Below are 27,126 nucleotides of genomic sequence, written 5' to 3'. Positions count from 1 at the left end.
ACGAAACTGACAGCCACAGTCAGCAGCTTGAATGCCAAACCACATTCATGTGGTTGCATTGTTTATTTTGTTATCTGGCTCACACAAGTAATGCAATTAATAGAACAAATATAAGACATCATTAGCTTAGTGAGGCCCAAAATGCTTATTCAGGCAGCCACTGTCGAGTTTGACGCGCCCCATAGTGAAATAGCAGAAGTCGGAGCACGCTTTATGGCTCCGTTAGCAGTCTGCACTGAAAATTGAAGTGTTGTCATAGCCAATTTTCAATTTATTAATCTGACTCGAGCAAGTAATGCGAATGCAAGCACAATTATTAACGTGATTAACTTTGCTAGCATTTTTTTGTCATATTTACGTACCGGAAAAATGCTCAGTAAAGTTGAACGTGTTTTAGTGAGTCACTTTGTTCATTACGAGCCGTAGGCAAAGTGACGGACAGATTCAGACAGTGATGTTGGGGAAGTAATAAATGGTGAAAGTTGCAAAAGCTCTCACAGCACTGCTTTGCTGGACTCCATTCACTAGAAAACTGCATTTGTAATGATGAAAGCGTCAAGACAGGAAATGATACTCCACTGCACAATCTTATATATGTGTACGACCACATGTGACGGGCAGCAAAACCATCTGTTTATTAAGACTGAATGCAACAACATAGCAAGGTGCTGTTTCACAATATGGCACCTTTTCATGTCACTTCTGGCAAGCTACCGTATGCACTGATGCATAAACACATTAACAGGGGTAAGAGACAAAGTAACTGTGCAAGCCATGTGATGCTTTTAACATTTTGTATCTGTCAATGTTTCTGTTGTCACAGCTGATAGAACTTTCTTCGGTGCAAGTTGGCTAATCACGTTGCGGCAACAGCACAAGAAGCAAGGTCAGAATAATAGGAGAAAACAAAGCAAGGTGACAGATTGAGGAGGCAAGGTAGACAAGAGAGAATGGCTTTAATGACATCGAAGAGGCCAGCCCTGCTATTCACAGGACTTGGTGCTTTGAATGAGACGAGTTAATGGAATTGTAAAGAAAGTCGTGGCTGCAGCATGCTTACAAGATCAAATGCAAAAATAAAAGGATAAAATAGGAATAAATACATACACGCACGGAAGAACTCACATATTCACACACATGAACACAAACGGGAAAACTAAGATCTAAAATAGAAAAAAGGGCAAAATAACAAATATACACAAACACACAAGAAAACACGCACACACATTTAACGCAGACGCGAGTAGAACTATTAGGAGTCAGTTCACAAGCAGCTGTGCCTACTTGGTCGTACTTTTTTTTAATGCACACATTGGCTCTGTTGCCTTCACTGTCATAGGAATTTTTTAGTAGCGACATATCACGACAAAGCGCAAAGCTGTGTTGTGGGAAAGCAAGTCGAGCGCTGACAGCACAGCTTATGCGCGATTTTATCACAGCAGGCTTTCTGCAGCTGGCGCGTGCAGTGAGCGAAGAGTTCTAAAGCCCGTTTCACATGGTGCGATTTTGCAGTGCGTTTTTCGCAGCTGCGAATTTCGCAGATGCGAAATTCGCAATCCCGTTTAACATGGATCGACGGCAGCTGCGTTTTTCGCATACTCTTTAGGCATTCTGACTGGCGATTACGTATGAGCGAGCCGCCTCCTATTGGTCGTCTGTTTCCACCGCTACAGTGGCTACCACCGCATCTGCGTTTTTCGCAGAGAAGTTCAACTCGCCGAACATCGAAAAAACGCACGCACGAAGGGTCCGGCGGCCTATTTTCCGCAGCTGCGAATTCGCACGTGTGAATTCGTAGACGAAATCGCACCATGTGAAACGGGCTTAAGCCACACAGCGACGCGAATACATGCCAAGCTCCCTTGCAACGGCACCAGTGTATCAGTCATAATTTTATATTAGCATTCAGGCTGACATTAAGGAAACAAACACTGCTTCCAAACGCCTGACCATTAACAATCCAGTGACATTCGCTCAAGCAGCGCGTGTTAGTCACTGATTGTTAGCATTGGTGGAAAGCAATCAATCGACGGTGCTACACAACACTCGAACGTCGCTGCTAGACGCTCGGCTATCTTATCACACTGCTGCCTACCATCGGTTGTTTTCACGCTGAGCTGGCAGCAACGAATCTTTGCGTTGGAGGTTGCTTTCACAAATCTTTTCTGTTGAGAAACTCGCAGGTTGGTTTCATCCACTCACGCTTTTCTCATTTATCCTGATAATGGTTTTGCTGCATCACTTCACCACGTCCGACGAGAAACGCAGGGGCACAGTACACAAACACACCCGCCGCTCACAGTAGGTACCAGACTTTGGCGAACTCTCCTCGTCGTAACTTCACTTAGGAGCAAAACAAAATACCACGGAACAAACACGTACGATGTTTGTTTGCAGCGGTATGTCGCCGCGGGATCCTGTTTCCACACGAAGCGCAGCGTCACCGATGTTCGCTGCAATCTTTCTTCGCCGGCTCACGGCTCAGAACAAACGCACGCGGCACAAATTGTGCATCGTAAGCTCACAATAATATTTCCGGCATGACAGACCACCACAAACAATTCGAATTCACTCTGACGAAGGGAGACGCACAGAGCTGACGCGACTCGGCCCAGTTCGAAGCGAGGGCGGCCATGTTAGGCATGTTCTCCGTCGGCGGGGACACCGGCCGTCCGGCTCATGACGTCACCTGAAGTGCGCGCCTATTGGTGCCAGCTCGTGTGCATCCGCCTTTGAGGGGCAAATGCCGCTGTCTTCTAAAGTTGTATCCGACTATAGCGCTGGACTCGTCGGCGCCTACGAGCGACAGCGTTCGTGGCATGCCACAAACGCAGGCAGGCTAGGCACAGTGCTAAGAACGCTGCTGCTTGTCGATGCCAAACGCGTTGGAGGCTAGCCACTTGATATCAATCTGCGAGCTTTGCCGTGTCTTGAGCTTTGCGCGGCCTGGCGACCCTGCCAGCTCCCTGCTGTCAAGGAGCGCGTGCATGCGCACGCGGTCTCCTCCTCCTCCTCCCCCTCCGGGTTGCCATGGCTACCACGGCTACGCGCCACAAATTACGGCTGGCTTAAACAGCTACGCTGTTAAAAATTGCATTAATAATGTTGCATCGAATGCGCTGAGCGGTCCTTCGATTTATGAACTCCTCGGGGGTAAGCAAGAGCGGTGAGACACTTGGCGTGAGTTCATTTGGCCTTACCGAGGCGCAGTTAAAACTCAAGCGAGAGCTTGCGCGTACAAGGAACGTGCAGAAAAAGAAAATTCACCGAAGCGACGGTAATGCTTTCGCATTACCACACGCGTAAGCAGTCTTAAGTGCTTCTTCTGAATTTTATTGCGATAGCAATTATATGGACACTCCAAAGCGGATTTCTGCCGTCGCCGTCGCCGTGAGGTTCCGTATGACATCAACGGATATGAAATCGTCGCCGCGCTCCGGACGCTGTATGTGCGAGTGAAAGGGCGCGAGGGACGAGCGCTTTCACAGGGAGCGAACGCACGTCGAAGAGCAAACGCGCGTTCTGCGCCGTGCTTCCTGAAGGGCTGTAGAATTAAGCGTCTCGTTCGTCCTTTCCATATATAGAGAGCAAACACGACTTTTTCCGTCGCGCAAATGGCTGTGGGAGGACGGGAGGGAGAGAGAGAGGGGAGGCGACGTTTAGCTGCGGCACCAAATGCGTATTTATATAAAAACGCCACACGCGTTCAGTGCGAACGCGGGCAAAACGCCGACGGCGTCGACAACAGTTCTGCGCGTTGCTGGTGCTGCTGCTTGTCCAAGTTTATACAGCTGCTAAAACTACTATCCTTACTCCGTATAGCTCTCTACGAATTTGCTATCGCAATTGATGCTTCGCCTTTCGGGTGAAACTGCGACAATTGTTTTATTGCGATAGCAATTATATGGACACTCAAAAGCAGATTTCTGCCGTCGGCGTCGCCGTCGTCGTCGCCGTCGCCGTGAGATTCCGTATGACGTTATTTGGAGATGAAATCGTCGCCGCGCGCCGAACGCTGTATGTGCGAGTGAAAGGGCGCGAGGGGCGCGTCTTTCACGGGGAGTGAACGCACGGCGGAGAACAAACGCGCGTTCTGCGCCGTGCTCGCTTAAGGGCAGCAGAAGTAGGCGTCTCTTTTATCCTTTACAATCACCATATATGTAGAGCAAACGCGCCTTCTTCCGACGCGCGAGAGGCCGTGGGGGAGGGGGAGGGAAGGGAGGCGACGTTTAGCTGCGGCACCAAGTGCCTATTTATATCAGAGGCTCCGGCAACAGTCACCAACGCCGCACGCATTTTGAGCGAACGCGGGCAAAACGCCGATATGGCGTCGACAACAGTTCTGCGTGTTGCCGATGCTGCTGCATGTCCAAGTTTATACAGCTGATAAAGCTAATATCATTACTCCATATAGCTCTCTACAAGTTTGCTATCGCAATTGATGCTTCGCCTTTCAGGTGAAACTGCGACAACGTTTTTCAACAAATGGTGACGGGAAAGCTGCTAATTAGCAGAAGTACACTAACTTGAACAGCACTCGTCCTGTTGTGTTTGTTTTCTATTCTTGTCCTCGTCTTCTTTGCGCTGCTTCAAGTTATACTCAAGATGAACCAACTCGCCCAAATCAAGTTGTTGTTACTAATTGACCTTTCATAAGCAAGCATATTAAACCACATGTTACAAGGAGTTCGTCCTTGTTGGTGAATGTCGAGCTGATGTTGTCACAGAAGAAATACTACAACGAAGGTGGAGACAGGCGGGCACAGAGAGGCGCGCACGAATGAACACTGTATAGAAGGCCAAAATGTGTGCCTCGTTTTGCCGGGTTTATACATTCAATACTATATTTAAACACCCATGGCACTCTGTCACCGCGTTTGAAAATTGCAAGAACATAATCGTTTAGTTTTCATAAATTTGAGTGCAGAAAGTTTATTCTTTTTTTTTCCTATGCAGAAAAGAGGGAAGCAAATTCTTAATCTACAAGTCTTGATACAACAAAGTGCAGGCGTTTTCAAAACTAAGTACAATATCATTTATCAATACCGGTATCGGCACAAGATATCAAGTTGTGTTGATAGCGGCGAATAGAGGCAGCTCCAGAGCGACGGAGCCTGTACGGCCGAACATGGGTATATACCCGTGACGACAGCGAAATTCCTCTAGATGTCCATTAACCATGACTATTGACCCTTTTCGCGGATCAGTTTGCTATATAGGAACGAGATGGCGCTTTCGGCGGCGTGCCATACGTTGCCTCAGCGAATGCGCACGAATACGAAACCTATTACTGCTTCCGCCCTGCTACTGTGCGATCAGCTGTCGGAAACGCAAGTGGGTGTTCGCTAACGCACTGTGCCCAATTCATGCAGCAAAATGCATAACGATAGAGGGAAGATGTGTGCGGTAGTTAGCGGCAAAAAAGTTGACTCCAGCGGCGCCCCGACGGGGGGGGGGGGGGGTCCGGGTGTTGTAACACCTCCCCCCCCCCTCACCCTGACGTCGAGTTAACCCCCCCTCCCCACGCATCCAGCCCCACCAGTCCAACGTGTACCTTCAGTGCTCTGTTCACATTGCCATTACAATTTAGGAGGTGGTTTGAGGTCGAATTTTCCTGATTTACCAAAACACTCTATCACTGTCTTGTATGTATTCATTCACTCATAATTACTTTGAGTAAAACGCTTAAGAAATAAACATTGTCATCACCCTTGGTATCATTATATTATTATAATTATTAGGCATTTTATTTGCTAATGGATTCCTCTGGCTAAAGCAAGCAAATTGCATATTATGCGAAGTGCTTGGTTCCCCCCCCCCCCCTCCGCCACAAAAATTGACCCCCCCCCCCGTTGGCAGAGATCCTGGGTGACTCGCATATTAAGGAATGGAATCAACCTGTGTTGCCGCTTCTACATAAGGACTGCCTGTGTTGCTGGCCCTTCGCTATGCACGGCTTTCCTCGAGGATAACAATAACGATAATTCATCCACCAGCGATGCATCGCTAACCTGCAAAGAAAGGACGTCAACCTCTAACGTTGGCACCTAAGAGAGAGTACCACTAGCTACAAAAGGAAGTAGCGCCACTTACTGGCATAGTAAGTTTCTCGCATCTTATCTACGCACACCCACCCCTACTCGCACGCAAACTTGCGCACACTTGAACCAATGTGTCGAAGCATGAGTGACGGCGATACACCGAAAACACACGAATGTTGAAAGCTGAACGTTTAGTGACGGTCACCAGAGTAATCGAGGGACTAACGATAATACGTCTTTGCTACAAGCTACCACTAAGTACAGAACATTTACATTCCAAGCTTTGTGCGCAGCAGGAACAAATCTATCGAAACAGAGCATACCCGCGAGCGATTAGGCTGAAAATGAACAATCAGTTAGCGGCCGCACCGAGGAACTTTACCGAGTCAGAAACATGACAAGCCGCTGCTTCAAAATGTTTGCCAAATAAAGAACGAAGAGCGCACTGACCCTGATTTAATTCATTAAGCGCGAAGTTTGGACAGCTTGGAACACATTTCTAGCCCCGTGAACTTTCAATACAAGCACTGTATACGCTGCTCGCACAGTTTGGACAAGGCGTATTGAGCTCTGAAGGCACTTACATGTCCTCTAAAGCTCTGTCCAAAGCTTCGTGTCGTCCACACAGTAACTGTCGATGATATCCGTCGAAACGGAGGTTTCCTGCGCAGTACCGGCGTCCCGCGCTTCCATTGTAAACACGGAGGCAACGGAGCCAGCTGAGGCAAGCAATGGAGGCGTCACCACGTGATCAAACATGGCAGCGCCCACAGGATTGCCGGGAAAAGGGTCAATAGTACGGCGCGCAGCTCTGAGCGCCGGCAGTTGCATAGACGAAAACACAAGGACGTGTTTTGCGTTTACCGCGACGTAAAGGTTTCTACGCTCCCTGCAGTTCGGATTGTAGCAGTGTCGTCTGTGCGCTGTGGTCTTCGCAATGAAAATCAAAACTGGGCCTCAAAATTACAGCCACATAGCGTCCACCTCCGCAAAGAGTACCATTTATTAAAGCAATTACCACAGTGCATGGGATCAGCGTAATTTTTTTTCCAGTATGAGTACCTGTCTGTAAGAGGGCAGGGGGGGGGGGGGGGGAGGGATTGGTCTGTAATCATTTTTGGGGGTGTCGGGATCGTCCTGGGGGGGGGGGGGGGGGTATATAAATTTCTGGCTGGCATGATAAGCGGCATCAGAACCAGCTGTGGAAGACGACGATGACGAAGGCGCGAGCAGTGGCATAAGCTCGGGGGTCAGTATGGAAACACTTGCATGACGAGCGGCATCGGAGCCAGTTGTGAAAGACGACGACGACGAACGCGCGAGCACGAGTGCGTTAGCGCGGTTACGCCGAGGGACGCCGACGCTCATGCCAAGAACGGGCGCCTAAGAGCTGCGCTTTAAAACGCAACGTTTTCCTGTGAGTAGGTGACCTCTCCATCGAGTATCGAAGCTTTCTGCTCAGCCGCCATTTTATTTAGGCAGCAAAGTACGTAGACTGCATCGTTGTTGACTTCGATGCTACTTTAGCGAAGCTGTCTCTTTTGTTGGTTTCGTCATATTTAGAATGTTAATGTGGTTGCTGTCCACTTAGCTGTCTATTTGGCAGTCTACGGCGAGTATTGGAAAACAACCTTAGTAAAATGTTTACCACGCTTTTACAATTATTTCTAAGGATTAGAGGGTTTGGAGCTTTTTAACACACACACAAATTGCAAGTTTAAACTGCCATGTCAGTGCACTCACCCTGGTCTCGGTGAGTCCCAATGCGACGGCGATGCTGTGCACCTGCGCACCGCTCAAATACCGAGTGACCGCAAACTGCGCCTCCAGCGCCGACACCTGGGTGCTCGTGAACGGAATGCGGGGATTGCGGCCCAAGTACCTCCTCCGGGGAAACTCGCGTCGCCCTGCGTCCAGCCGGTACCATCACCACCATCAGCAATACCAGCAGTAGCCAGCTGGCATCGTCGTCATCATCATGAACAACGAAACTTGACAGTCAGTTTAGCATATGCTAAAGAGGATCAAGTTGAAGGCCTGCGCGCTCACGAGACATTCTTTAAATTACTTAACATTCTCATTTGAGTACGTTGTTACTTTCTATTACTTTTGTCTCCCATCAGAAGTAGAGTCCCACCAAAGGTCATGGGTTCGAGTGCCTTGATTAACTCTACTTTAACTGTGCCTTAATTAACTTTGCTTTGAGTAACACCGAAGGTCGTGGTTCCGACTCCCACCAATGGCCGTGGGTTCGAGTGCCTTAATTAACTATACCTTAATTAAGGCATAGTTAATTAAGGTAGAGTTAATTAAGGCACTTGAACCGTGGTGGCACCAACACATGGTTGCATCATGTGACATGGTGGTGCCATGAATTTCGGTGCTATAAGGCCGGGCAACGGATTTTCCGACCCATGGGATATCTAAGGCTTTCGCCTTAATAATTTCGAGTTTCCCGGAAAAATTACTAAAGGAAACTCTGGCGCTAAAACGACAGGCAGACGTGTTCTTGCCAAACTGGGCACACAGTATGGCCCCACTCATAGCGAGAAACGGGTTTCTTCTACCTCTGGTCAGGGCCAACACCTTTGCGAAACCGCTCCCTAATGTGCTAGCAGGGATTCACGATGCCAGGCATAAGGGTCACGCGGACTCCCTGCACGATTCCTACAATGGCCACCTAAATGTCTATTGCACGGACGCGGCTTGTTATCCTCCCTCTCCTAGCCACTCTCACTTTGCAGTCTGCGCGGTGGCCGGCTCAGGGCGAATCGCTGCATCAGCGACCATCTCGTCACCGAAATCAGAAGCTACGGAAGAAGCAGCCATCGCTCTCGCCATGCTAAATCCGGACGTCCGTGTAATGGTCAGCGACTCTAAGCAGGTCATCACTAACTTCCCTCGCGGCAGAGTGGCTTCATCCAGCCTGTATCTCCTTCCTCCGCTCCCTTCCAGGACCTCGATCCCATCGAACTGGTGTGGGTTCCGGCTCACGCGGGCGATCCGGGGAATGAGGCAACCCACCCTACTGCTCGAGGTTTCGTCAACCGAGAAACGGGCCAACACCATCGAGCATACCAGCAAGCCATAAGACAACACCAGACAATGCTTCCTCAGATGGCGCTGCAATAGATGACATTGGTGATGGATCGGGTGTACGCAACCAGGGCTGCCAAGCTGAGGATTTTTCTGCAGATCGCATTCGAATGCTGGAAAGCAAATTAAGTGCAGATAGACGAAAAATTCAAGAATTGTAATCAAAACTGAAAGCTGCTGAAGAACACGCAGTTCTGTGGCAAGGCTATTATTATGAGCTCAATGCCAGAACTTTGTGTCTAGAGAACATGCAGACACTAAGGACATGATCTATTACACAGGGCTGCCTTCTGTGCAAATATTTCATGACATACTCTGCTTAGTGGTAGAAAAATAACCACCAGTTTGCAAAAGATACGGGAAGTAAATCACTCAGTGCTGCTGAGCAGATATTCATGGTACTGGTTAGATTAAGAACAGGCATGGCCACATGAGAGATCGCTAGAAACTCATCTCTATGGCTACATTTAGCCGGATGTTTTCTGAATGGGTGCTAATCCTGCAGGAGCAATTCACTGAAATAACTGCCTTTCCCACACTTCCTGATGTGCAGCAGTACATACCACCTCACTTCAGACGTTACCCAAGTACACGCATAATACTTGACACCACAGAAGTGCGTATTCAAAAGCCTTCAAGTCTGACTGCCCAGAGACGGACTTCGTCCCAGTACAAGGGCGCCAACACAATGAAGTGTCTTGTAGGGGCTACTCCTGACTGTTATATTACCTTTGTCTCTCCATTATATGGGGGAGGGACTAGTGACAGAGCTATTGTGCAGCAGTGTAAATTACTTGACTTAATGGAACCAGGTGATGGTGTGATGGTTGACAAGGTGCTGAAGGTGGAAGATTTGCTACCACGTGATGTCCTCCATATGCCCCATTTCGTATTACTGGTGAAGAATAGATGAGTGCTAAGGATGTTGGGGCCACTAAACATGTTGCAAGTGCACGGGTGCATATCGAAAGAGTCATCAGGAGAATAAAAGAGTTCCATATAATGGATAAGCCCATACTGAACAACATGCTAGACATAGCAAATGCCATTTTTACTACATATGCTTTGCTCTCCAACTTCAGACGACCGCTGATAAATGATGACAAGAATGTGGAGGCTGACACCGAGTGATGAAACTGGAAAGCAGAGTCTGTTTATTCACAGCACTTAACATACAACTTGTATGTATTTGTTGCCACCATGCACGAGTCTCGCAGCCTTCTGATTTTCATATTCAAGTTGTCCTCGTCACACTTATCAAGATAAAATCTCTGGGCATACTTTTTGTATGACACATACCCTGCACCTGTTGTATACAGAAATCCAAGGCGTCTGATGCGTCGTGTTAGGAGCTCTGGGATGACTGCTGCCTTGTACACATAGAGAAGACCTTGAAGGATGTCTTCCCAGATTGTCTTATTGAAGTATATGCGCTCCACTGACATGCGGTGTTGGCAGTCAGGATGTCAGTCAGGATGGCAGTCCAAATAAAATCACACCACGGTTTCTGGGCGATTCCCAGTTGTCCCTGCACTTGATAAAAATATGCGTGGTCTGGTTTCAACGTGACCTCCTCATCAATGATTTCAGAGCAGAATGCTCTGTCATGGAAAATATCAACAACTCTTTGGCCAGCTTTTGAAGCGGGGCACTTCACTTCAAGGAGCCCAATTTCATTTGCTTCTTTAACTAATCGATCAGGTGATGCAGCAATAAACCAATAATATTCTTGTCGTACAGTTCCATCAAAGTTATGTGCTCCTGTACTGCTCTGGACTCGTTCTGCAGCCCATATAATCTAGGGTCACCCTGCTTGAGAACCTCATTACGAGGATAAAGTAGTATTTCTTTTACAAGCCCTTCAGGCGTTTGGCAGTGAAGAGCTCTGCGAAAGTTTGACGCAGTCAGCCTGTCAGTTCTTTCGGCTCGCCAAGCAGGGTTCTGGATTTGACCCAGTGTCTTCATGCGCCCTTTCTCTCTCTGCGTGGCTGTTAGGGGCACCTGGTTCTTGAGGAGCTCGCCAAACAACTGGAGGCATTTTGGCGAGTGCAGGTCCTCTGTGTCAGCAATGGGGCTCACATTGTTTAACGGCGCCGGCTTTCCTTTTGTGTATCTATTCCACGCAAGCTCAGGTCCATGTGCGGCAATCTTGTCTCTAAGGACCGCAAGACAAGCCTGCCCAACTTTTGTCAGGTTTGGTTGACGTTCACGCTTGATTTTGGCCTGCACCTTTTTGTTTATGACATGCTTCTTGAAAGTTATTTCTGCTAGCAGTTTGGTCACTAGGTGGTTGTGACCTGCAAATAAACAAATTGCAGTACATGTAAAAACATCTCAACTGCTCACACAGCTAACTTGCAGCTGCTCTGACACATGCTTATATGTTCACTTGTAACCATGTTGTTTCACATTACTTGCAAAGATAGTAGAGTATGCTTAAATGCTGCAACAGAGAAGTACAAGCAGAAGACACACTGAAGCTGCTTAATGATGATATTTGTTCATCTACCTGCATTCACCACTTGCCTATGCGCTGTTTGGTGATTTTTACTCAATAAATGAATCTGTACTGTGTTGTTCTAAATAAAATTAGTGCCTCACCATGCGTTGGTGCCATCCATCTACATGGAATGCTTGTGCAGGATGGTGTCTGAATGCCACGGATGGCAAACAGCAGAGCAGCAACATGTTGGCACCTTTGGCTCAGGCTGCAAGATTCACAAAGAAGAATAAAAAGAGATTATACTGTGAAACGCAGTGAAAGCTTCGAAACAAAGTATTTCATTGACAGCACAGACCGTAAACAACTTTCTAGCAGCACCAAGCTTCCAAAAGTAGCAGCTTGATCTTGGTTAATCTGTTAATATTTGATGCAGTACGTGCAGCGCGAAAAGCACTCTGCAACGTTATGTGCACTGCTCTTTCCTGTCCGTCGTTCATGTTTTTGCACTGCACATACCATTACATCATGTTTCCAGCTGCGTGGGCGAACTGCTTGACGGCGGCATCACCCATTCTTTACATAATACGATTTATGAGTGGTTGCGACCTATTTCGTTATGCATAATGTCCTGTGCCATCGGATAAGTGCTTGTGTTGCTTAACGCTGCGAAATCGCCCGCAGCTTTCGCCTTGCTATCCTCATTACACCGGGACTTTCGATCGCGATCGAGCACGATCCACATCGAGTGAGGGAACTCGATCGCAAGCTGCTGCCTGCACTCAACCAACTCAACGGAACCATGCAGCAGCGATCATTTTCGATCGGAATCGAAAGTGCTTACGCGAACGCGTTTTAGTGACACGATCACAACTGTACGCCACCTAATGAAACTGAAATGATATATGACGTAAAGCCATCGACATGGCTCATAAAGGCAAACATACCCAGCAACGCAGTCGTAATGTGCTTGGACAACAGCTGTCGTATCATCCTGACGAAGCACTGCAACTTGCTTGTAGTGGCCAGCTTTCATGGAGCACAAACATATGCTACGCAGCACGACGAGTTTGGGGCAGGCAGGTTGACACTGCGTCATACACTCGACGCGGCGAATGTACCGCTCTTTCTTTAAACATCCAGCCTTTTAGTAGCTTGCGGTGTGACTCTCCGAAATGGCTGTCGATTACGTCGCTCGTCACCTGTGGGCCATGGCACAGACGACAAATCGGTGTTCCACTGACCGCTGTAATCGCGAAGCTTCTTCATGCCTTCCGCCGAAAACATTCTGCAAATGCTCCGCGAGAGCAGGCGAGCTGCTTTACAAGAAGTCGAGGAGCTCTACCTTGTTCTTGCAAAAACTGTCGAAGAGGCAGAAAGGTGAGACACTCGGCACAAAGAGAAGGCGAACCAAAGCCGCCGCGTTGGTCAGAGAGAAAGAGCCACCACGTGAGGGGGTGAGATGCTTTCATGTTTGCTTGTGCGCGCGTGACACCATGCTTGTTAATTTAGTTAGTATGCCTATGTTTACAAGCTTATACGGCCGACAAAACTACTATCCTTACTTCTTATAGCTGTTCACTAGTTTGCTATCGCAATCGAGGCTTCGCCTTTCGGACCAAATTGCGACTTTTTTTAGACTGGGAAGGCTTGCGAGTGAGTATCAACGACGAAAATCTCAACAACCTTCAGTTTGCAGATGACATTCTGCTGTTCAGCAACATGGGGGATGAATTGCAGCAAATTATTGAGAAACTTAACAGAGAAAGGGCAAGAGTAGGTTCGAGGATTTATTATTATGCAGAAAACAAACATAACTTTCAATAGCCTGGCAAGGGAACAAGAATTCATGATCGCCTCTCACTCTATAGATTCTGTGCAGGAGTATGTTTATCTAGGCCAATTACTCACAGGGGACCCTGACCATGAGAATGCATTTTATAGAAAAAGTTCACAGGGTCTCTTATGTTATCCCTAACACTACTTGAAGGCGAAAGCCCAAATGCTAATACAGTAAAGACGGACACATGACGTATATATCTGTGATGAATGAAAGAAAATGATGCCCACAACGACGAAGTGTGCACGCGTTCTTTCGCGAGTGGACCACGCATTTGAGTGATCCCGCCAAATCAGCGATGACCCAGTGGCACTATGAAGATGCGTCGTGCCACGATTTGGCCACGTATGGCGAGCACGTGGCGAAATGCTTCATGGCAAGACACGCGCCTAGTCAGCGGGAGACAGAAGACAGTAGACCGACATGTCGGATGTCGACAATAAAGGCTCCAAGGAACGCGGCCGTTCATGGAGCTGCCACCCGACCATTGCCCTTGGCCAAGGCGTTCGCCAGCACGAGTACTGCAGCTCGGAGCGTGGCGTGGCCTGCTGTGATACCACTTGTCGCGAGCATTGCGGATCGCGGGCAAGCCGTCTCCTAGGTCAGCTGTTCGGCGGAGCACCGTTCGTGGCCTGGCTAATGGCCGCATATGCGCCGAGCACTGCGGCTCGCGCGCAAGCTGTCCGCTGGGCAGGCTGACCATTCCTGCAACGTGCACTGTAGCTCAGATACAGGCTGACTGCTGAGCGGTCGTTCAATTTGTCAAGAGCCATCTTCTCCTCACCGTCCAACATCGAGGATTGTCCGACGTCCTCACGTCATCGCCCCTCACTCCGCCAACCTCTCATCTCCTGTCCACGTACTGTGAGCTGCTACATGTTTTGAACTCTGTTTCTCGAACTCATAGCAACCTAATTCCTTTTAGCATATTATGTGTGCCATGTGCGTAACGTTCTGTCCGGGTGTGATTGGGCTTTTGTTATAAATGTAGTTTGCATTTGTATCACGAGTCCGACTCATTTTACTTCGTCCTTTTTCCTCATCGCGCGGCACGACAAACAAGTGTGACGAACGTCCTTCGGAAATTTTCTTTACAACATCCCCCTTAATTGGTTTAGTCTACGTCTCTTAGTCCTAGCTCCCTCTTAATTTCCTTACTCATACTTTTAGTTCGCCTACTCATCTTCTTAATTAGCTTAATTACGCACCCTCTTAATTCCAAAGGTCGAGGGTTCGACTCCCACCCAAGCTGGTGGGTTCAGGTGCCTTAAAGAAAAACTGAACAGGTTTCCAAAAAAATCGAGTTATAAGCACCATTTGATACTTTTGAACACCCTGAACACGAAAATCGACAAGAAATTTGACATGGCGCAGCCAAAAACGCGTTATTAGCGAAAAAACTCCGAGCTGCGACTGAGCGGCGCGCGGCGCATCCGGCTCGCTACGATGATTGGTGGAGCGCACCGTGACGTCAATCCATGGGTCCACGAGAGCCCGCCGCAACGTGACAGCTTCTCACCAGGTACTGCGACTACCTTCCAGACGATTTCGCACGGTTCAGTTGCTGTTATGGATAATTTTGATCACTTAGGGGTGATTGGCGTGACACCATACGCGTTTGAACCAGTGGCCCGACAACGAGAAACACCTACGCCAAGCGCGAGCGCGATCGCCAGTGCGGAAGTTGGAATGGCCGGAGCCCGCCGGATCCGAGGACCTAATTGCGACATTTGCCATTGCGGCATTTGTGCCAGACAAATATACGCCGCACAGAAGTGATTTTTATTGCGATAGCAATTATATGGACACTTCAACCGGATTTCTGCCGTCGGCGTCGCCGTCGTCGTCGCCGTCAGGTTCCCTATAGATAAAATCTTCGCCGCGCGCCGTATGCCCGTTCGGAAGCGTGCGGGGACGCTCGCTATCACGGAGAGCGAACGCACTCAATCTCCCACGCGCAAGCAAGGAAGCGGGAAGCCAGCGCTGGGGGGGGGGGGGGGGGGGGGGGGGGGGGGGCGCACTTCTACTCTGCCAGCAACCGCGCTCGTCGCTCGCTCGCACCGTCGCTTATCTCCACACGGCTCTGACGTTTATGCGCCGTGCATTCGCCGCTCAGTTTCCGTTGAAGCGATAGACCGCACGTACCTTCGCCCGCTGCTTGCTGCCAGCGTTTTGACAGTCGTTGTCTGCAGTCATTCAGTGTGATCTATTCATGTTTGTTTGTGCGCGCTCACACCACGCTTGTTCATTCAGTTAGTAATAGTCGGGCCACATTTTCCAACGCACGCTACACATGCAATGCTGCCCGGATCGGCAGTGCAGCGCTACAGATGTGTCCCTTCGCACGCGCTGCCCACGGCAAGCGCTTCTCACGAACACCACCGTTTCACAGGCGCCTTCTCGTGGTCATCGAGTCTCTCTTCATGTCGGTCTACTTACGGCGCAGCACACCTGCTTACTTAATCAGCTCATGTTTACTACAATTCATATTGCTACCAAAGCCGCTCACCTTACTTCGTATGGCATTGCTGTGTTGCTATCGCATTCATTGCTTCGCCCTTAGGGCGAAACTGTGACTTTTTTTTTTTTTTTTGCAGTATAGCTGTGCTGTTTTGTGACCCACGGTGCCAGAAGCAGCGTTCGACATTGCCTTAGCAGTCAGAGTGCGATTGTATTATTTCATACCGGGCGTCCTTATAACAGAATACGGAAAGAAATACTCGTTTTGTACACAGTAGAGAGACTCGTTTTGTACTCGGTGCATTCTACTGTTGCTGGTTTGCAAGTAATAAAGTGCGACTGCCGAATTGCCCTGAAGGTACACATCGCATGGAAATTATTGTATTTGCAATATAATTTAATTCAGTGTAGATATTACTTCCACAGATGCATTCTGCTGTGCTGTGACCGCAACAAACAATGCGTGCAATCATTGCTGTATTCTATCTTGCAGCGAATGCGGAGACGCACTGTCAGCACAGTGCATTTTGCAGTTACCAAGTTACTAAGATAACAATACAAGGTGCAGACGTGCCAGACAAATATACGCCGCACGGAAGTGAATGTTTCTTATTTTTGCAGTATAGCTGTGCTGTTTTGTGACCCACGGTGCTAGAAGCAGCGTTCGACGCCGTGACGGCGTGCTTGGGCTGCTTGCAATGTCGTGCGGGAATTTGACGAAAAACAAAAAAGTGTGCCACTGCACGTTGTTATGCATATCTCTGCGGTTTACTGTAGTTCTATTTTATGCTTTTTGGCCCTCGATTACCGGTTGTGTTGAAACGATCAGAGGTAAAAGCCCACTCCTGTCGTTCCACGCTTTTGAACAATCCGCAAGTGATGTAAGCACTCAGGCGTATGGGCACTTAGGTATCCGATTGAAGCTTTATTTTAGGTGTCTTTTCTACGTGACGTATATTTCTGTTGCGACAGGTGTTCCTGCATGCACTGCAGTGCAATGGAAATAGAAGAAGAATGTTTGTGCTGCCAGGAAGTAAACGAAATTCCTGCAAGACTGAAAAAAAAAACAGTGTATCACAGAAGGCTGCTCTCGGTGGCGGCGATTCATTTCGTTTATGAGCGAAGATCGATGGCACCACGCCTGGCCTTAGTCGAGCAGATTTCACCGGAATTCCCATTGCACGCATCAGCGATAAACTCTGATGGTAATCACTGTCCCAAAAATGTTTTTAACAGAGAAGAGCGGTTCTTGAAGGTTTGAAATTAATTCGTTTCACCGCTGCGATCCGCTGAGCAGCTTGTTTTTTCTGCCGTGGGAAATTGTGAAAGACGACGTCGTCTCGGCCGCCGTTGGTCGTACAGCCGTAAGCAGCGCAAAAGGACGGCATGGTGACACTGTATGCTTCTTAGACGGAGTTCTCCTTGCGGTAACAGTCCTTTGAAGCGTTAGCCGGAAACGCAGGGTGGAGATCTTGATCATTTGCGATAAAGGCCACGGATACAACCCGACTGACGCGCAAAACCTGCACACGCTTTCCGCGCGGGTGCCTGGGACCCCTATATTGACGTCATTTCCGCTAGCTTTCCCCTTCCGCCGCCGCCGCGGGCTGATTCCGCGAGCCGCGGTGGGCGGAGCATAGCTGCGATTTTAATTCTTAATTACGCCGCCGCTACTTGTATGATGGCAAAAACAAAACTTCGTACCGGGGATTTCAAGTGTCTGCGCTTCGGAAAAACGTCACTTTTTAGAAATCTAAAACCTGTTCAGTTTCCCTTTAACTCCCTTACAAAAAATGTTGGAATTCCATCGCTTTTCCATTGATATTTTGTGCCACCAACAACAAAAAATTGTGGAATTTTTATTGGTATTTCACTGTAGATTTGTTGAGCAGTCATGGAAAAGTGGCCACCGTGAATCCATTGGAAATCCATTGTAGTATTATAGTGTTGTTTTTATATTGGCTCGTTATTGTATATTCATTGGATTTAGACCGAGATGAATTTACATTGTATTTTCATTGTACTGGGATATATCCCACTAAGGTCTAAAGTAGCAAGTATTGGCTCAGTGAGGCTGAATATTAACTGCAGCCAACAGGAAAACAAAAAAGGCACATGAAAAGGCATTTTTAGATACTGATTTTATTTCCCTTGTGAGGTGAGAGAACAGGCTGTCTTTTATATAAGAAACACTTGCGCCTGGAAACTTCGTGCTGGCATATCCTGAAAAACAAGCTTTGTTATCAGTAAGACAACCAACATGTACCGTCATCAATAGCAGTGAAAGATTATGCTTAAAGCCATAAAAGTAAGCAAGTTATATTAGTGCTTAAAGCTTTTGTGGTTTAATGCAGGTGAAATTGTTGTGCCTAAGGTATAAGAACGGTATAACGAGCCATGGTAAATGTGACAAGAGTGATGTCTCTGCTGCGACACAGGATCATCAATGAACTTCTGTGCAGTGAACTATGAAATAAGTGCATATATGCAATAAGTGAACTTCTATGCAGATTAAACTAGCTTGATGTTCTTATCATCCACAAGAGACCTCGAATATTTTTGTGTTCTTGCCTAAATGCTTATCACAAATTACAACTTTAAAATTAGCATATGGCCACTATGTCAACACAAAGCTTGCAAAGCATATTTGAAAATATTGCCTCTGTTTGCAATACACAACTTTCTGTATAGCTCTTTTTATGACTAAGTGAAAGACCTCAAATCGTCTAAGGTCCATGCAGCCTGCTGAACTTCTAAATGAAATTGATGCATAATGTGCCTGTCACACAAACGTGAAGAGGCTCTTCATCTTCGTATGGCTGCTAAGGTCCTGCTAATGGCGAGGCTAGTATTTAACATGAGTCGGGTTAATGCCACCTTGTGATAGCAATAAGCTATATGTGAGAGCTGAGTGAAGCTGAGAATCTTCTATTAAAAAAGATTTGCAGGTCTGCTTAAAAAAAAAGAGCAACAAAAAGGTAGAATGTCGCAAACAGCTAACAATGTTTTGAAATGTGCCATCATAGTCATCTAGAGCACAAATACACCTAGGACTGTGTGTGTGCTAGCTGGTGGGCTATGATGAATTCATAACTCAATCGATCATTTATTTTATCTCTACTTTAATGCCCTCTGGTTTCGATAAGATGGGCATTCGTGCCTTTCGCTTTCATTTCATGCTTCATGGCTTAATCAAAAATATCTGGATACAACTGAGATTCTAGTTCTTTCTTTTTTTTTTGCTCTTTCTTTTGCAATATCCAAACCATATATCTTCGTTCTCGTTTAACTAGGCCCAACACAGGAAACACTTGCATACACACAAATTGTCTTCTAGGTTTGCCACCCCTACTTGGATGAAACAACACTATTAGCCTTACATGTTCTCTATTACAAGAAACCTACACCTCCTTGTTTTCTTTCTGTCCTCTTTTTTGAACACTTACAATTCCCTCACCTTACTCTATGCACAGTCTGCGTCATTCTCATCTTCCCCCAATAAAGTGGGGGAGCAGAAATCAGTTGCTGGCTTGACTTAAGACAATTGCCTTGCCAAAATGTTGGTCCTAGTGATATTTTTGTTTAACCATTCTTCAAGCCTTCTTCTGCAAGTTCTGTCTTGTTTAAATTTCTACAAACATTGTGTGCTAGTAACTTACGAGATTAGCGTTATTAAAATTTATGTATAATGTGACAATGTTACAAGGCTCACCAACAACATTGGCATGCAGCTCTTGCATCTTCTTCCAACTTCTTTCGGGGCCTGGGATGCCTCGTGAAGCTGTTGCACTTGAGTGGCACACATGCTGCATAGATAGTTTTGAATGAAAAAAAAATTACCATAGCTATGTTTTTCTAACAGCAACAGGAACGTAAAAATCAGCACTATGAGCACATCGTAACTTCTTTTTAAGATGCCACAGTATTCAATATTCCTTATAAAAGCTGGCACGGATTGAAGGCTAAGAGGAACAACATTGTTGCAGTGTTTTTCTGTTTTGCTTGTCCGGAGTCATGGAGTTCCTACATAATGCTGCTAGAGGGCCTCAACACCTACACACTCATAAGTATTATGGAGCACGTGCACAGGAACTTTTTATGAGGAAGGGGATGTTCAACTGTGGCTTGTTGTCTTACCACTGTTTATTCTGTCTGTAAGTATACTCACAAATGCAGGTAACAGTCTTAAACATTCTTTTTACATTCACACAAAGTGTAAGGGGTTTATTAGTGATCGGAGCAGCGCAGCGTCGACAGTCAAACGAGCCACAGCTTTCAAGCACGAGCGCCGTTGCGAGCCAAAGCGCTGAACCCACTAGCGTCTCTCTTCGCTACAATTACCCCGGGAGTGATAAGGGAGCCGTCCGGCGACCTAACAGCTCGTCAGGATGACAGGATCGTAGTATGGCTTGAGCCGGTCGACCTGGACAATGTCTCGTCCACGACGGCGCTGGTCTGAAGACGGTTGAACTGGTTCGACAACAACATTCACGGGAGATGCGCGTTCGACGACGCGGTAAGGGCCTTCATATTTCGGCAGTAGTTTCGATGAGAGGCCAGGGGCGGTGAACGGGACAGAGAGCCACACAAGCGCGCCAGGAAGCAAGGTGCCCGTGGAAGTGGAGTCGCCGCGAGTACTCTTCTGGCGCTCTTGGTCGTTGGAAGTAAAGGCACGTGCGAGGTCACGGCATTCTTCAGCATGCCGTGCTGTGGCAGAAATAGGTGAGCCCTCGGAAGCATCCGGCCGGTAAGGTAAAATTGTGTCGATGGTATGCGACGGGTGCCGACCGTACAGTAAGAAAAAGGGCGAAAACCCAGTGGTGCTCTGAGTAGCGGTGTTGTACGCGTAGGTGACGAAGGGCAGAATGGCGTCCCAGGTCGTGTGGTCGGAGGCGACGTACATTGAAAGCATGTCGCCGAGCGTGCGATTGAAGCGTTCTTTGAGGCCATTGGTCTGGGGGTGGTACGCCGTAGTTGTGCGATGAATAACGTGGCACTCTTTAAGAATGGCTTCAACTACTTCCGACAGGAAGACACGTCCGCGATCACTGAGCAATTCCTGGGGTGGACCATGCCGCAGGATGAATCGGCGAAGCAGGAATGAGGCAACATCGCGCGCTGTAGCTGCTGGGAGAGCGGCGGTTTCGGCGTATCGTGTTAGGTGATCTACTGCCACAATAGCCCAGCGGTTGCCAGCCGACGTCAAGGGAAGTGGCCCATACAAATCAATTCCAACGCGCCCGAACGGCCAGGTAGGGCAGGGTAGAGGCTGCAGACCAGCCGACGAGAGCTGGGGTGGAGATTTCCGGCGCTGGCAGTCGGGGCAGGAGCGAACGAACTGTTGAACGTACTTGTACATGCCCCGCCAGTAGTAGCGCTGTCGAAGGCGCTGCTAGGTTTGGAAAACTCCCGAGTGTGCGCACTGTGGGTTGGTGTGAAAAGATGCACAGATTTCGGAGCGCAGACTGCGAGGAACTACTAACAACCACTGCCGGCCGTCTGCGGCATAACTGCGTCGGTGAAGCAGGTTGTCGCGAACCGCGAAATGACGAGCCTGACGACGAAACGTACGAGTGGTTGACTGTGGTGAAGGGTCAGCAAGCAAGTCTCTAATCGAGGCAATCCAGGGGTCCTGGCGCTGCTCGGAAGCGATAACCTCAAGGTCAATTGTAGAAACAGCTAGCTGGGAGAGTGAGCAGCAGGTATTCTCATCAGGCAATGGAGAGCGTGATAGGGCGTCGGCATCAGAATGTTGGCATCCGTTGCGGTACAGCATGCGGATATCATAGTCCTGCAGGCGAAGTGCCCAGTGGGCAAGACGACCTGAAGGATCCTTCAAAGATGACAGCCAACATAGTGCATGGTGGTCGGTGATGACATCAAACGGGCGGCCATACAAATAAGGACGGAACTTAGTAAGAGCCCAGATGATCGCCAGACATTCCTTTTTCATGACAGTGTAATTGGTCTCGGCTTTCGTAAGGGTGCGACTGGCATAGGCCACGACGTATTCAGGAAAGCCAGGTTTGCGCTGCGCAAGAACAGCGCCAAGGCCAACACCGCTGGCATCTGTGTGTACCTCTGTAGGGGCCGCCGGATCGTAGTGGCGCAAAATTGGGGGAGTCGTCAGCAAATGACGGAGATTTGCGAACGCTTCCTCGCACTCTGACGACCACGAATGAAGGGGTCCGTTGCATCCAAGGAGCTTCGTCAGAGGTGATATGACGGCGGCGAAATTTTGAATGAAGCGTCGGAAGTAAGAACATAAACCTACGAAACTTCGCAGTTCCTTGATGGACGTAGGTTTAGGGAATTCGGCGACGGCACGAAGCTTGGCTGGATCGGGGAGAATTCCATCCTTGGAAACGACGTAACCCAGTATCGTCAGCTGCCGCGCTGCAAATCGGCACTTCTTTAAATTCAGTTGTAGGCCGGTGTTGCTCAAACACGTCAAAACACGCCGGAGGCGTTGAAGGTGGGTGGAGAAATCCGAAGCAAAAACAACGTCATCAAGGTAGCACAAGCACGTGTGCCATTTCAAGCCGCGCAGAACGGTATCCATCATACGCTCAAAAGTTGCTGGCGCATTACAAAGTCCAAACGGCATGACGTTAAATTCGTATAAGCCGTCGGGCGTGACAAAGGCTGTCTTCGGTCGATCGTCATCTGCCATAGGTACTTGCCAATACCCTGAGCGCAGATCGAGAGATGAAACAAATTCTGCTCCTTGTAGGCTGTCAATAGCGTCGTCGATTCTCGGAAGCGGGTAAACGTCCTTACGAGTGATCTTGTTGAGGTGCCGATAGTCCACACAGAACCGGACAGAACCGTCTTTCTTCGTAACAAGGATGACGGGAGATGCCCATGGACTGTGGGAAGGTCGGATCACTTCGCGGCGGAGCATATCGGCCACTTGTTCATCAATCACGCGACGTTCTGTAGCCGACATACGATATGGGCGTTGCCGCAATGGCGATTGGGAGCCAGTATCGATGTGGTGCGTAAAAGTTGACGTCCGGCCCAAGGAAGGTTGCCCGACGTCGAAAGAAGCACGAAATTATTGTAGGAGGCACAGAAGCTGTGATCGCTGACCCGGTGTAAGGTCATCGGCGACAGAAGAATCGAACACATCTATAGGCAATGGGCCAGATGTAGAAATCGAGCCGAGCGAACTGTAACGGGCACAGTATGGGTCTTCGGGAACGTCCGTAATTTGTATGTCTGCGATAGCTTCGACAGTACCCAGACATTCTCCTTGGAGTAGCAACACAGGGTACGAGAACGGGTTACAAATAAATATAGCACTAGAGCCCTGTGCGATGTTTACCGTCACAAAAGGTAGCAGTAGACCTTTTCGGGTGGAAAAGCGGCCAGACGGAGACAGTAGTGCGACGGCGTCGGAGAGGCTGCTGCAGTACATAGAGACAACCACTGAAGAGTTGGGAGGAACGGTGGTGTCCTGTCTGACGAGGAGTTTGTTCGGTAGAGAAGCATTGTCGGCGAGCGTCAAATCTGAGTGCGGCGACAGTTCTAGTTCGGCCCGGGCGCAATGAATGACGGCATTGTGGCGGGAGAGAAAATCCCAGCCGAGGATAACGTCATGGGAGCACGACGAAATTACAACAAATTCGATCGCGTATACAATGTCCTCAATGAGAACTCGAGCTGTGCAGGCCGCTAACGGGTGAATACGCTGTGCGCCGGCTGTGCGGAGGGACAGTCCAGTAAGGGGCATCGTGACTTTCCGAATCAAGCGACAAAGTTTGGCGTCCATAACTGATACGGCGGCTCCGGTGTCCACGAGTGCAGATGTTTTAACACCATCAACAAACACGTCTATCACATTCGTCGGGCTACCCTGAGGACTTTCGCGTTTCGCCGGCGTCGCAGCCCTTGCCTCGTGGACTGCGACGATTAGTTTTCCTCTTCCCGAGCTGAGGAACGAGGCCGCATCGGTGATAGCGAGCGTCGGCGTGGAGAAGGTGAGCGGCGGGTATTGGGCGTTGGGCGGAACGTAGGTGACGATGCCGAAGGGTCGTCGTAATATGGGCGGGGAGAACCGACCATACGATTTGGCGCGTATGTTGTAGCGCTAGGCGACTGCACGCAATTACAGTAGCGTGCGACGTGACCTGCGTAGCCGCACGCAAAACAGATAGGCCGGTTGTCAGCTGTACGCCACCTATTCGCTGTGTTGGGCCCCGTCCATGTAGGAGGACGCGTTGCGCGGGTCGGCTGGTGATATGGTGGCATTGTAAGGGGTTTATTAGTGATCGGAGCAGCGCAGCGTCGACAGTCAAACGAGCCACAGCTTTCATGCAAGCACAAGCGCCGTTGCGAGCCAAAGCGCTGGACCCACTAGCGTCTGGGCAGACTAGAGCTGGACCCACTAGCGTCTCTCTTCGCTACAAAAGCATTAACCAGTTCGTATAAGAATGTTTCTGCTGCTGATGTGTCACGCAAGTTTGCACCAGCAACTGCCATACCCTTTTCTCCAGATGCTGTGGATGCCACTATTTAAAGTGTATAAACACAGTATTGTGCAAGCTACACAACGAAATTCCCTCAAGGATAAAGGATGTAAATAAGCACTTGATGCTTATTTAAGTAAGTGTTTGTTGGTACCAGCTACTGTGTTAACACTGTTTTTATGTGCCTGAATGAATCAGTTGAACTTTTTATTATTCATGGCATATGTTTTAGATATTGTGGTTGAACTGAAGGCGTAGCAGTCCCTGCATTTTCCTAGGCATGCGCGTCCTCCTCCTGCCCCCCAATCCTGCCTCGCCGCGATCGCTAATCCCGTTTATCAAAATATGTCCGTCTTGGTCGCAAACGTGCGTAGTTATCTACCTAAGAAAGACGCCGTAGAATGTATTTTAAGAGACAGCGATACTGACCTCGCTATACTTACAGAATCGTGGCTACATCCAAATATTGCTGATCATGAGCTACTACACGATGACCTAGCGTACGCTGCGCACAGGCTTGACAGGTTGGGGCGTAGGGGAGGCGGCATTTTGATTTTTGTGAAAGAAAATGTTCCTTCATATGTTACCGAATTGAACTGTCAACACGAAATTCTGTGTGTGAATATTTCACTTGCTTCAAGAATGATTGTGATTGTTGCTTGTTATCGCGCTACTGACTGTGATGTTTCTTTCAACCATGAACTAAATTCCGTACTAGCCGATCTTTACTCACGCTTCCCGTCTGCGAATTTTATGCTGTGTGGCGATTTTAATTTTCCGGAAATTAACTGGGAAGATCTAGTGGCGCATAGCCGGCAATCCAAAGATTTTCTTGATACGATCCTAACATTCAATTTTACTCAGATGGTTGATATGCCAACGCGTGAGGGGAATATTCTCGACCTTGTTCTTGTTTCTGATCCTGAAATAATAAAATCGCTATCATCTGTTGGTGGTCTAAGCGATCACAAATTACTACTATTTAATCTCTGCATTGCAGTTCCTATCCGACAACCCTCAACAAAACAGATTAGGGACTACAACAAAGCAGACTTCAGCAAAATCAATACTGAACTAAACAAGTTTTCTTTTTCTTTTCGTCAGACTGCTCCTTCTCGTACAGTAGATGAAAACTGGATGCTATTTAAGAATACGTTACTATCACTTGTTGAGAGACATGTGCCCCTTGTTCGCATTCGCGGTGATTTAGGAAAGCCCTGGTTTTCTAATACATTAAGGAGGCTGTTAGGTAAGAAAAAACGTCTTTTTCGTGATGCGAAACGCTCGAAATCTTGTTTAAAGTGGGACAAGTACGTTACATGCCTTCGTGAATACACCAACACTTTGAAACAATCCAAAAAGAAATTCTTCCACCACGACTTGCAGAACATTATTCGTGTCAGCCCAAAAAAATTTTGGAATATTCTGAAACCAAACAATCGCTCCAATAACATTTCTTTGACTTACCCTGACGGTACAAATGTGCCACTTGATCAGCGGTCAGACGTAATCAACTCATATTTTTCTTCTGTTTTCACTCGTGAGTCTGCACTAAAGGACGTTGATTTGCCCAGCTACTGTTTCCCCCGCATGCTTCCTATTATCATTAATTCTCAAGGCATTATGAAGCTAATTGAAAACCTGAAAGCTTCTAGTGCCCCCGGGCCAGATAACATCTCTGCTAAGATACTAAAAGGTACGAAAGAAATTTCCAGTCAAATATTACAAATAATTTTTACCCAGTCCATTACCGATAGCTCACTTCCAAATGACTGGAAAATCAGTAAAGTGGTACCTGTATATAAGTCAGGCAGCCGCTCTGATCCTTTTAACTATCGTCCCATTTCTCTAACAAGCATTGCCTGTAAACTCCTAGAACATATAATATATTCCCAAATAGCATGTCATTTGGGGATAATTCCTTCTTTTTTCACAATCAACACGGTTTCCGGCCTGGTTTGTCATGCGATACACAGCTTTTTGAATTTGTTACTGATCTTCACCTGAACTTAGACTCATCAATTCAGACTGACGTCATCTACCTAGACTTTGCCAAAGCATTCGACTGTGTTCCCCATCAGCGACTTTTGGCCAAACTTTCATGCCTAAATCTCGACCCTCTCGCACTATCATGGATCCATTGCTTCCTAAGAAATCGCCTCCAGTACACAGCTGTCGGAAATCATTGCTCTGGCACTTCTAGCGTCATCTCCGGCGTACCACAAGGGTCTGTCCTCGGTCCCCTTCTCTTTCTCATCTTCATAAACGACCTTCCTAACGGCATTTCATCCTCTATCAGACTTTTCGCAGACGACTGCGTACTTTATCGTCGCATCAAGGACCAAACCGACCATGCAATACTTCAACAAGACTTACATTTAATAGAAACCTGGTGTTCCAATTCTCTTATGAAACTTAACATCTCCAAATGTAAAGTTATGCGGATCTCCCGTAAGCACTCTAACAAGGAATACCAGTATTCTCTAAACTCGACAACCCTATCCACCGTTGAATCATATCGTTATGTCGGTATCACCATTAACAGCAAGTTGACCTGGACCGACCACATCACAAAATTGGCTACCGACACTACTAAATCACTTGGTTACGTCAGACGCAACCTGGCCCTGTGCCCCCCATCGACACGAAAACTAGCCTATGAAACTTTCATTCGAAGTAAACTTGAATACGCCTCAGCTATTTGGAGCCCGCACCAAGCTTACTTGATCAACACTTTAGAATCAATACAAAATCGTGCCGCTAGATTCATCACTTCCA

The 27,126-nt window shown here is 47.9% G+C and overlaps 2 protein-coding genes across 3 annotated transcripts in view; both read right to left on the bottom strand.

The window, feature by feature from the left end:
* LOC119457436 (uncharacterized) overlaps window positions 1–27,126 on the bottom strand; it is a 742,184-nt gene that overhangs the window by 226,435 nt on the left and 488,623 nt on the right. The gene's annotated exons all lie outside the window — the stretch shown is intronic.
* LOC125946600 (homeobox protein ceh-62-like) overlaps window positions 1–27,126 on the bottom strand; it is a 55,067-nt gene that overhangs the window by 24,766 nt on the left and 3,175 nt on the right. The window contains exons 2-4 of one of the 2 annotated variants that reach the window (XM_049670085.1): window positions 19,590–19,683; window positions 11,739–11,845; window positions 7,785–7,948 (exon numbers count right to left, since the gene is read on the bottom strand). In XM_049670085.1, coding sequence (XP_049526042.1) covers window positions 7,785–7,948; window positions 11,739–11,754 — 180 coding nt within the window. In that variant the 5' untranslated portion in view covers window positions 11,755–11,845; window positions 19,590–19,683. The remainder of the gene's footprint in view (window positions 1–7,784; window positions 7,949–11,738; window positions 11,846–19,589; window positions 19,684–27,126) is intronic. The other variant, XM_049670084.1, reaches the window with a different exon arrangement.

The sequence above is a fragment of the Dermacentor silvarum genome, chromosome 7, assembly GCF_013339745.2.
Source record: "Dermacentor silvarum isolate Dsil-2018 chromosome 7, BIME_Dsil_1.4, whole genome shotgun sequence".
In the NCBI taxonomy this organism is placed as follows: domain Eukaryota; kingdom Metazoa; phylum Arthropoda; class Arachnida; order Ixodida; family Ixodidae; genus Dermacentor; species Dermacentor silvarum.
Note: the sequence above shows the minus strand (reverse complement) of the source record. Positions and strands in the feature narration are given on the sequence as shown.